Source organism: Lissotriton helveticus, chromosome 10 (assembly GCF_964261635.1).
Source record: "Lissotriton helveticus chromosome 10, aLisHel1.1, whole genome shotgun sequence".
In the NCBI taxonomy this organism is placed as follows: Eukaryota; Metazoa; Chordata; class Amphibia; order Caudata; family Salamandridae; genus Lissotriton; species Lissotriton helveticus.
Window position 1 is genome coordinate 1,061,293,903 of NC_136071.1, and position 12,467 is coordinate 1,061,306,369.

The 12,467-nt window shown below is 49.4% G+C and overlaps 1 protein-coding gene across 4 annotated transcripts in view; it reads left to right on the forward strand.

Moving 5' to 3' along the window:
• The window catches only part of LRRC72 (leucine rich repeat containing 72), a 167,115-nt gene that overhangs the window by 52,543 nt on the left and 102,105 nt on the right, over positions 1 to 12,467 (forward strand). For all 4 annotated transcript variants that reach the window (XM_078663772.1, XM_078663773.1, XM_078663771.1 and 1 more), the window contains exon 3: positions 12,054 to 12,130. In XM_078663772.1, the coding sequence (XP_078519898.1) occupies positions 12,054 to 12,130 (77 nt within the window). The remainder of the gene's footprint in view (positions 1 to 12,053; positions 12,131 to 12,467) is intronic.

The following is a 12,467-nucleotide window of genomic DNA, read 5'->3' on the forward strand; positions in this document are numbered from 1 at the left end:
ACTCGTTGAACTTGAGGAGGTTGATAAACGGCTGGTGGCCTGCCCCGGCTTTCTCAACCAAAAAGATATTGCGGATAAAGCCCCGTATGTGCGTGGTCGCCCGTGAGATGGCCCCTTTGGTTAAGAGGGAGCGTACTTCTTCATCCACCAACTTCTCCGAAAAATGGAGTGGTCGCGGGGTGGCGGCTTGCCAGGGGGAATCCTAGAACACTCTCTGAAATCCCTGCATGGTCTGTAAACCCCGGGCATCATTTGTGATTGAAGTCCAAGCCAGGAAAAATGTTTGCAGCCGGCCTCCTGCTTTTACAAGGGAAGAAGGCAGAACACTCACCGGAGATGTTGGAAGCGGCTGCGCCTCTGCCACTCCTTCCTCTGCAACGTCGCTTTCTGGTAGGTTAGAAATTGGCAAATCTGGCCTGGTCCTGAAGCTGGCCATGGTGGGAGCCTTGTCTCCTGGGTGGGTTTGGGTTATTTGGGCGCCCAGACAAGCGGCCCCTACCTCGGCAGGCCCCATGGAAAACCCTGTTAGGGGAAACCTTCTTCATGGAAGTTTGCGCCTGGTCAAGGGAGGTAAATGTACAACAAATGGCCGCGAAGGAGCGAGATTGTTCCCATGGCCGTGAAGGACAACACAAGGCACTTGAAAAGCGAGGAACAATAGGGACGGTTAACACAACAATTATATTACATAAAAACATGCACATATAACTTTTATATAGTCTTTGACACAAGAAAGAGAAAAAGCCACTTATCTTGACTGTGAGCAGCAAAGAAAGAGGCATGGTGAACAGGGATGATGGACTGTGTGGACCATGGCTTCCCTCTCATTGGCTTGAGACCGGGACTGACTCCTGATTGGACTATCTGTTTTTTCTTTACCACATTCCCAAGGCTTCATGGGAATTGATGTTGATAGTTGTTTAGTTTGAATGACTTCTGTAAAATCCGGGCCTGACATAGAATCCCCTTTACCCCACTCCACTGTACTCTGCACCACTCCACGCCACTGTGCTCTGTACCACTCTACGCTACGCCACCTCACTCAATGCTTCTCTTTTCTGCACCACTCTACTCTATGTCAGTGCACTCTACCCCACTCCACTATGCATCACTGAACTCTTCGCCACTGCACTCTACACTACTCCAGTCTAGGCTACTCCACCCCACTCTGTCCCACTCCACTCTACGCCACTCCACTTTATGCCACTCCAATCTGCAATACTGCACTCTATGGCACTGCACTGCCAGTACTCTTTACCACTGTACTCTACCCTGCACCACTCCACTCTACCCTGACTCCACACCACTTTACTCTAACAATATACTCTAAGCCATTGCACTCTATGCCACAGCTCTCTATGTCCCTGCACTCCACCCTGCGCATCTCCACTCTGCACCACTGCACTCTACACCACTACTCTATGACACTGCATTCTATCCTGCTCCACTCCAATCCACTCTACACCTGGAAACAGTTTACTCTGTGCTACCGCACTCCACGCCACTCTACGTCACTGCACCCTACTCCAAAGTACTCTACACCACTTTACTCAAAACCTGTGCACTCTACACCAATCCACTCTGCACAACTGCACTTTATGCCACTTCACTCTAGGCCACTCTACGACACTCCACTCTAGGCCACTTCTTGACACTCCACTCTATGACATTCCACTCTATGATACTCTACTCTATGATACTCTACTCCATTAAACTGTGCACCACTCTGACTCTCTACTCCACTCTATTCCATTCTATGACACTACTCCACTCTACGATACTCTATACAACTCCCTTCATGCCTCTTTACTCCACTGTATTCTACAACACACTTCTCCACTATATGCTTCTCCACTCTATGACACTTTATGCCACTTGACTCTACCACACTCTACTCCATTCTAAGACAATCTAATTCACTCTACCCCGCTCTACTCTATAACACACTATGCAACAACCTGTATGCCTCTCCACTCTGCTCTATACTACTCCAGAACACTCTATGCGACTCCACTCTACTCCACTTTGACACTCTATTCTACTATACTCATCTCTACTCCACTGCCATTCCACTCTGTGGCACTCAACTCCCTCCTCTACACCACTCCATTCTATGTCACTCCACTTCACTCCTCTCCACGATACTTAACTCTACTCCAATCCACATCACTCCATACCACTCAGTGCTACTCCATAACACTCCACTCTACTCCAATTTATGACACTCCACTCCATGCCACTCTCCTTTACCCCACTAACTTTTAGCCATACTGAACAGCAGCCACGCTGGTGTACAACATGGCTGAAACATATTGGCAAAGCCAATAGCTCTTGCATAGAGGAGACCTATTGGCTTTGCCAAAGCTAGTTTTATTGGTGGTCACCTGACAAACATAGGAACTCCATAACTGGATCGGATGAGGATTTTGATGAGGTCTACTGTGTGAGAAGTTGGCCTGGTATATGATGCTCACTAGTTCTAGTGATCACCTTGTACCATGCCAAGCAACCCTTATGATGATTGGTTGTAAGTCAACCTTATAGACAAGCTATCCTAGGGGAAGCATGGACTACGCAGTCTTAGGCTAAACTCTGTAAAGGCATGTGAAGCAAGCTGTTTTACCATACACAATCCCATGAATACCAAATGAAAGGACACCACACAGATATATATTGAAAATATATATGTAAATGTAAATGTGGGATACTTGTAAAGCGCACTGTTACTCTACCCGACTGTCCTGGCGCTGTAGACCGCTGGGGAACCCGTCTTGGTTTTCCCTGTGAGATGGTCCCTTTCTGGGTATCTCCAGGGTGAAACCAGGCATCCCCGGTGTCTGTGGGGGGCCGTTGTAGAGATGAGGCAAGCTTAATGCCCAGAGTTACCGAGAGAGTTCCCTGGTTAGAGTAGGCACTGAGGCGAGAATTATCGAGTCCGTTGACCCTGGTTCAAGACCCTGCCGCGTCGGGAATTGAACCCTGGTCCCAGGCCGTTCTCTGCTTACAGGTCTGCCGCCTCTAACCAGTGAGTCACACCTCTCCAATAGATTTATTTCTACAAATGTCCCCTATACTCTTTATGAGCACAGAAGCAAATGCGTTAAAACAAAACACAGTTTAAATACACAAAAGTTGCACAATACGGATGAGCCCTAGGGGCCACCTAAACCATATACTAAAATAGTGGTATAAGAACGACTATGGGGAAAGGAAGGAGGCCTAGGGCCTGGGAAATCGCTGGAGCTGTTCGGGACTAGCAGTGATGAAGTCGGAAAAGGCCTGCGGGACTCGGGTGCAGCGCTTAAAGCGCACGCATGCACCAATGCAATGTCAATGGTGCGTAAAAGTTACAAAGTTAGTATTTAAGGAACCTTCCGATGGACCTACAAGGATAACACTTTAGACACAGGCACTAGAGGTGTATACCAGTGTGGGAACACTGGCGTTGCTGAGTTACCTCACCCACAGGAAGCGGGTGCACAGGTGCGAAGTAGTGTCGGGTTTCGTCACGCAGGTCGATGGTGCTTGGAGCTGAAGATGCTGCAGGTGGGTCGTCGAGGAGAGTTCCGGTGGATCCAAGGGTGGATCTGAAGAGGTGGAGACCTGAAAGCAGAGGGGACAATGTTCAAAGTCACTAGCCAGTGACTACCGTGGAACCAGGATGGAACCAGGCAATGTCGGGTGCAAACAGGTGAAGAAGTGAAGATTGTCTCTGCAGCCACGTGGACACAAAGAGGTCAAGGACGTCCAGGCGTTGGTCACGAGCTGTCCCACGAAGGCTCTAGCTGTTGGCGGTGTCGGATTCTTGATCGGAGCAAACAGGCCTTGGCTAATGCAAGCCACGCAGGAATTGATGCAAGCTTCTCACTCGGACCAGCAAGGTCAGAGTGGGTGCTCCTTTTTAGGGGAGCAAGGGCCAGTCTGGAGCAACCAGACCAGCAGTGTAAGTTGTAGTTTTCGTCGCCAAGATGGCCGCTAGCCACGTGGCAAGTGGCCGGGATGGCGCGACGAGTGGCAAAGTGCAAAAGGGCCCTACGCAGATCGTGGAGATGCTGGGGGGCTGATCTTCGGTGCAAATGCTTCTCGGTGTCGGGGCTTCTCAAACCCCAAAGCACAGCGTCGAGGGTGCCTCGGGTGCTGCGCAGTCAGCTCTTCGGGGGTCTTCCAAGATGTCCGGTCCCACGTCTCTCGGTGCCTCCACGGGTCTCTTCTTTTCAGGGACTGTGGATCGGGCTTTGAGATGTCTGGGAGTCTGGGTCTTGTCAGGCTCTGGGCTCGGGCTCCGGCGGGAGGCGGCGGCAAAGCAGATGTCGAGTTGCTGGTTGGTGCCTGTATTCACAGGGTGGTCACTCCTTGGCCACAAGGGAGATTCTCTTCAGTCTTCTGTGCAGCAGAATGTCGAAGTCCAGGTTTCTTCTTAGTTTCAAGACGAGTTCAGGATTATCTGAAGTCTTGGGACACAGCTCCTACTCTTATTCCAAATCTAGGGGCCGGATTACCTGCTAGGTCCCTCCTCTGGGTGGGACCAGGAAGGGGGGTGGTTACACCCCCTTTCCTTTTTCCAGCTTCGCGCCAAGACTGGGGCTGGAGAGCCCCAGCACCGGTTTGAACTGGCATATGCACAGGTACACCTTGTGTGCCCCAGGCATGTCTGATTCTATTCAGCCCTGTCCTACCCAATACACAAAACCCTGTCTGGGGTGGTGCTAGCACCTCCCAAGGCAGGAAACCCATTGTCCAAACCTCCCTCGCTGGAAGGACTCCCAGCAGCAGGAGGTCAGACTTGTGTCTGTGTTGGCAGCATCCATTTTGTGATGCTGAGGCTCATGTTTAACTTTACCCGGGTTTCAGGTTATGTACATGTCGTGTCCCTCTAGAAGGGTGGAATGCTACCCCGTCTCCAGAACTGGCATGGGGGTAGTATTCCAATACGTATGACACCTTACTCGACATGTTTTGATAAAGCCAAACCAAAGATAGCATTTAACCGCGAGGTTCATAATGCACTTAAGAGTATATGGTATGGCAGTATCATGGAACAGCTAAAGGACTTGGTTCCGAAAGCTGCAGACAGGCTCAGCTCATGCCAGAGCACCATCTCACATATTTCTAAGCACTCTGCCTCCAGGATTGATGAGGCCTTCCATAGGAGTGGCTGATAGGAACATATGTGTCCATTTTAGGTTAGGTATAGACATACTATACCTAAGTAAGGGGTGATTACACCGACTTACCCCAGCTGAGTGATCAGCCAGTTGTGTCAAATATGGAGGCCAGGCCAGGGGTGGCACAATACATGCTGCAGCCCCTGGTAGGCCTTGGAAACACCTATGCCCTGGGTACCTGGGGTACACTGTTACAGGGGCCAATAAGGTGAACCAGTTCCATTTTGGTAATGTACCTAAGGTACATGGAGTCCATTTTAAGGAGAGAGCAATTAGCCTGGGGCCCTGAATAGCAGGATCCCAGGCCAACTAAGTAAAAAACCAGCTAAACACTAGGCAAAAAGTTTGGGGGTAACCATAGTCAGATATCCACCTTCCTACACAACCCCCCCCCCCCCCCCCCCCAAACGAAAGGAGATAAGGCTATCCTTGACCAGGTAAGCCTATATTGCCTAAGTGGCCATATAAGGAAGTACCAGCTCTGGCTTGGTTATCCCCTGTCTCATGGTCCACTAAGCAATCCCTCACCCTAAGGGTATCTGAGGGTCTCCACCATAGGGAATCTCTACCTGTGGTGTGTTTTGGCAAAGTTAAAGGCTGGTGTTGAGGTGGAGTACTGAAGTGAGATTCCTCTGTAGGACTCAGCTTCCTCCAATCACTCTCCACCATGTAGGCCTTTCTTTCCTTGACTGAGTTGCACTGTGCTCTCAGGGTCCACCTCTGGCTACCTAAAGCTGGAGGCTGGGTCCCTTCTGTTGGCTTACTGTAGGGACAGGTCAGGTTTGGGGCCTTGGGGTCTCAGGTTTGGCTGTGCCCAACAGTGTACATTTGGGGGAGGTCCCTAACTAGTTGTAAGGGGGATCCCTCAGAAGTTTTTAAAGTTTTCACCTTGCTAGGGCTGCTAGCTTTGGTGCCCCTAATCTGCTGATGGGGGTGCTTTATTTGACAGGGGCCCTTTGGGGCTCACTGACCTTCTCGTCCCCTGCAGCCCTGGGCTGGCTGAGGCAAGGTAGAGAGGGGCAGGTTACCTGCTCCAGACTTGGTCCCACCTTGGAAGGGTCCACTGACATCAGGGGCTCTGCAGGCTAGGCCTGACTACCTCTGGGGCAGTTTCTTCACAAGGGGTAAGATCAGTTCCCTGAGGAGGCTGATCCTTTCCTACTGTCTGGTGGGAGGGAGATTTCTCTTCCTCCTCAATGCTCTCTGTTTGTGTGGAGTTATCCATAGTTTCAGGCTTCACAACACAGGAATCCGTTTGAGTTTGGGCTGTGGCCATCACAGCCCCACCAACCTTTTCAGGAAGGGACTCAGTTTGGGTATTGGCTGTTACCATAACAGCTCTGCTAACTTTCTCAGGAAGAATTTCTACTGAAGATGGGGATGAGGTTTGCTCAGCCCTACCAACCTTTTCAGGAAGGACATCTTGTATTGGGGCTGTGGCCAGCACAGCCCCACTAACTTTTCCATGGAGATTTACCATTCTAGAATGGGTGTCCTGTTCAACCTCAGCCCAGGCTGAGATTTCCAAATCATTACCAAGTAGGCAATCTACAGCAAGTTTGCGGACACTGCTACTCTCTTTGGGCCAGTGACACCTCCCCAGCTAAGATTGACTACTGCCATGGGATGTTTGGTTTCTATTCCATCAATGTTTGTCACCTGATATGTGGCATCAGGTAAAAGTTGCCTTGAGGGGACTAGACATTCAGCCACCATGGTGATGCTAGCCCCTGTGTCTCTAAAGGCCTCAACTTTCAAGCCATTGATGAGGGGCTCCTGTCTGTACTTGCTCAAAGTGTTTGGGCAAGCAGTGAAGTTGGCAAACCCCATGCCAGTTTCATAGACAAGAGTATCTGAGGTAGGGGACCTATTTAGGCCAGAATCCACCTGTGTTCCAAAAGTAAATCCACCCAAATTCTTGGGGGTGCTCCCACCACCTGGGGGACCACTGCTAACAGTGACAGGAGGTGTTGGAGCTTTACCTGGAGGTATATTTTCCTTATTACAGGCCCTAGGGCAACTGGGGTCAGTTTTCCAATGGCCAGGCTTTTTACAGTTATGGCAATAAGGCTTTTTATCTGTAGAGGAAGTGTCTTGGGACCCACCCCCATCCTTGGAGTTTTGGGGCCCTGGGGAAGTCTTCTCTTTTGATTTATCCCCACCCTTCTCTTGAGGCTTGGTAGTCTCTTTCTTTTGGTCACCACCCTGGTTCTTAAGCCTGATCCTGGTTCTGACCCATTTGTCTGCCCTCTTACCCAATTCTTGTGGAGAGGTCAGATCAGAGTCCACCAGGTGCTGATGTAGAAGCTGATTTTGACAATTACTTAAGATTTGCTCTCTCATAATTAAATTATACAATCCTGTATAGTCTGTAACCTTACTTCCCAGCAACCAGCCCTCCAGAGCCTTAGTGGCACATTCAACAAATTCAGACCAGTCCTGAGTCTGTGTCTTCTGGGTTTCTCTGAACATTAACCTGTACTGTTCAGTGGTTAAGCCTAACCCATCAATCAGAGCACTCTTCAGGACCAGGTAGTTTCTAGAATCCCCATCACTAACTGTGAGGAGTCTGTCTCGGCCTCTACCTTCAAAGGAGAGCCACAAGATTGCTGCCCACTGCTCCTGAGGGATCTGCTGTACTCTGCAGGCTCTCTCAAGTGCAGTCACCCATTTGTGGATGTCATCCCCAGTCTTGTAGGGGGCACAATCTTACTCAGGTTTCTATTGTCATAGGACCTGTCTTTATCCTTAGGGATAGTGCTGCCACCAGTGGATCCTAATCCACTCTCTCTAGGCTGCCTTGCTCTAGCAAGTTTCTCTTTGGCCAGGGCAACTTCTAATTCTTGCTTCTGGATCCTAAGTTCAGCCTCTCTCATTTTGGCCTCATGTTCCCTTCTCTGAGGGCTAGACATCACTCTTCTGGAGTGACCATGAGAACCTCTAGAAGCTTGGGAGGTATTGGACTCACCTGAGTGATTCCTCCTCCTCCTTTGCTCCTGGTTAAGTCCACTTGGGGGTCTGAATGGGTTGGACCCACTTTCAGTCCCAAATAAGCTTAAGTTAGCCTGGTTAAGCCTGCTGACTAACACCTGACTATTTTTATCATCATCAGACCCACTTTCCTCCTCCTCTTCCTCTTCTTCCTCCTCCTCAGGCTGAGTATATCCAGTGACCTGGTTTTCCTCATCTATCTGGATGACAGGGACAGGGGTGTCAGTGTTATCATCTTCTGTGGGAGAGCCTCCATCTCCATTCCCTGAGGGGCCTGGTTTGGAGGTCTTTAGAGCTTCAGACTTTTCTAAAAGCTCTCTGAGGTGATCTGCTGTAGGGGTAGGACCCGTTTTGATTCCTCTTAAGGAACACAGCTGCCTCAGTTCTTTAAAATTAAAGATAGCAAATTTGGATGGTGCCCTTGGAGGGTCACTCTCAACAGAGATAGGTCCAGTGGATCCCTCTGCTCCAGACATTGCTCTAGTGTGGGTGGATATGTTGCAGTCTACCTACACTGGTGTTTACCTACTAAACCTATCTAGTAGTTGTAGTCAGGGTGTGCTACTCCCTATCCTCTACAACAACTAATTTCAGTAGAACTTAAGTATACTAGTCTTGTTTTAATGTACCTATCAGGTACCTGTATGATCTTTCAAATGATACTCTCAAAGATTGTAATGGTAAAACAACAGCAAGCTCAAATCCCAATCCGCTGCTCACCAATGTGAGAAGTTGGCCTGGTATATGATGCTCACTAGTTCTAGTGATCACCTTGTACCATGCCAAGCAACCCTTATGATGATTGGTTGTAAGTCAACCTTATAGACAAGCTATCCTAGGGGAAGCATGGACCAAGTAGTCTTAGGCTAAACTCTGTAAAGGCATGAGAAGCAAGCTGTTTTACCATACACAATCCCCTTGAATACCAAATGAAAGGACACCACACAGATATATATTGAAAATATATATAGATTTATTTCTACAAACATCCCCTATACTCTTTATGAGCACAGAAGCAAATGCGTTAAAACAAAACACAGTTTAAATACACAAAAGTTGCACAATATGGATGAGCCCTAGGGGCCACCTAAACCATATACTAAAATAGTGGTATAAGAACCACTATGGGGAAAAGAAGGAGGCCTAGGGCCTGGGGAATCGCTGGAGCTGTTCGGGACTAGCAGTGATGAAGTCGGGAAAGGCCCGCGGGACTCGGGTGCAGCGCTTAAAGCGCACGCATGCACCAATGCAATGTCAATGGTGCGTAAAAGTTACAAAGTTAGTGTTTAAGGAATCCGATGGACCTACAAGGATAAAAATTTAGACACAGGCACTAGAGGTGTATACCAGTGTGGGAACACTGGCGTTGCTGAGTTACCTCACCCACAGGAAGCAGGTGCACAGGTGCGAAGTAGTGTCGGGTTTCGTCACGCAGGTCGATGGTGCTTGGAGCTGAAGATGCTGCAGGCGGGTCGTCGAGGAGAGTTCCGGTGGATCCAAGGGTGGATCTGAAGAGGTGGAGACCTGAAAGCAGAGGGGACAATGTTCAAAGTCACTAGCCAGTGACTACCATGGAACCAGGATGGAACCAGGCAATGTCGGGTGCAAACAGGTGAAGAAGTGAAGATTGTCTCTGCAGCCACGTGGACACGAAGAGGTCAAGGACGTCCAGGCGTTGGTCACGAGCTGTCCCACGAAGGCTCTAGCTGTTGGCGGTGTCGGCTTCTTGATCGGAGCAAACAGGCCTTGGCTAATGCAAGCCACGCAGGAATTGATGCAAACTTCTCACTCGGACCAGCAAGGTCAGAGCGGGTGCTCCTTTTTAGGGGAGCAAGGGCCAGTCTGGAGCAACCAGACCAGCGGTGTAAGTCGTAGTTTTTGTCGCCAAGATGGCCGCTAGCCACGTGGCAAGTGGCCGGGATGGCGCGTCGTGTGGCAAAGTGCAAAAGGGCCCCACGCAGATCGTGGCGATGCTGGGGGGCTGATCTTCGGTGCAAATGCTGCTCGGTGTCGGGGCTTACCAAACCCCAAAGCACAGCGTTGAGGGTGCCTCGGGTGCTGCGCAGTCAGCTCTTCTGGGGTCTTCCAAGATGTCCGGTCCCACGTCTCTCGGTGCCTCCACGGGTCTCTTCTTTTCAGGGACTGTGGATCGGGCTCTGAGATGTCTGGGAGTCTGGGTCTTGTCAGGCTCTGGGCTCGGGCTCCGGCGAGAGGCGGCGGCAAAGCAGACGTCGAGTTGCTGGTTGGTGCCTGTATTCACAGGGTGGTCACTCCTTTGCCACAAGGGAGATTCTCTTCAGTCTTCTGTGCAGCAGAATGTCGAAGTCCAGGTTTCTTCTTAGTTTCAAGTCGAGTTCAGGATGATCTGAAGTCTTGGGACACAGCTCCTACTCTTATTCCAAATCTAGGGGCCGGATTACCTGCTAGGTCCCTCCTCTGGGTGGGACCAGGAAGGGGGGTGGTTACACCCCCTTTCCTTTGTCCAGCTTTACGCCAAGACTGGGGCTGGAGAGCCCCAGCACCGGTTTCAACTGGCATATGCACAGGGACACCTTGTGTGCCCCAGGCATGTCTGATTCTATTCAGCCCTGTCCTACCCAATACACAAAACCCTGTCTGGGGTGGTGCTAGCACCTCCCAAGGCAGGAAACCCATTGTCCAAACCTCCCTCACTGGAAGGACTCCCAGCAGCAGGAGGTCAGATTTGTGTCTGTGGTGGCAGCATCCATTTTGTGATGCTGAGGCTCATGTTTAACTTTACCCGGGTTTCAGGTTATGTACATGTCGTGTCCCTCTAGAAGGGTGGAATGCTACCCCCGTCGCCAGAACTGGCGCGGGGGTAGTATTCCAATTCGTATGACACCTTACTCGACATGTTTTGATAAAGCCAAACCAAAGATAGCATTTAACCGCGAGGTTCATAATGCACTTAAGAGTATATGGTATGGCAGTATCATGGAACAGCTAAAGGACTTGGTTCCGAAAGCTGCAGACAGGCTCAGCTCATGCCAGAGCACCATCTCACATATTTCCAAGCACTCTGCCTCCAGGATTGAAGAGGCCTTCCATAGGAGTGGCTGATAGGAACATATGTGTCCATTGTAGGTTAGGTATAGACATACTATACCTAAGTAAGGGGTGATTACACCGACTTACCCCAGCTGAGTGATCAGCCAGTTGTGTCAAATATGGAGGCCAGGCCAGGGGTGGCACAATACATGCTGCAGCCCCTGGTAGGCCTTGGAAACACCTATGCCCTGGGTACCTGGGGTACACTGTTACAGGGGCCAATAAGGTGAACCAGTTCCAATTTGGTAATGTACCTAAGGTACATGGAGTCCATTTTAAGGAGAGAGCAATTAGCCTGGGGCCCTGAATAGCAGGATCCCAGGCCAACTAAGTAAAAAACCAGCTAAACACTAGGCAAAAAGTTTGGGGGTAACCATAGTCAGATATCCACCTTCCTACACACTGTAAGAAGGATTAGGGCTTGTTGCAGCATTGGTAATAATTCACCCCTTAATTGAAGTGTAGAAGCTACATAAATCTGGACATGGTTGTGGGGAGGAACACGGAGAACATTTTGAGCAATGCCAGCAAACTGACCACAATGACATCATGTCTCCCATGGTTGCAGGTTGGCATTCTCTGTTTTGGCGAGATCAGTTTGTGGAAAAGTTGGGAGGGTCAGGGGCATCTGAGCGCAGATTGGAGTTGCAGGTGGGGAGCTTGTATGCAGCCCAGAACGCAGATGTGGTTACAGAGTGGTGCTGTGGTGGGCACCTAAAACATCAAAGTGGGTACATTTTAACACTGTTGCTGCTATACAAGATGTAAGTAAGATTGTCGATCAGGGACGTACATTTTGAACTAAAGTCTTGTTTCTTTGCATGTTAGCAAGCTATTGAAGAGCAGCTAAAGAAGCGCGCCTATAAAAGATCTGCCGATGTCCAGGAGCTATACCTGGCAAGAAAGTGAGTACATCTTCAATTGAGATTAAAACGAATACTCACTACTGATTTATTCAAGTCATTTACAAAATGTGTTGATTTTTAACATAAATGTAAAGTGTATGCATTTACATATCTATTGTGACTATTTTCAAATCAATCTACCTATTTAATTACATTCTGAATCGCGCAAAGTGTATTTTTCAGAGAGTCAGAAGACTCCGTAACAACTGAGCACATTCATTATTTGACTCTTTAACTTAGTAGAATGTAGCACATGCTGACTAGTGTAAACAGGCTTATCCCCAGATGTGTTCCCCATTTATATTATATGTTTTCATTGTGCCCACATATCCTTTTC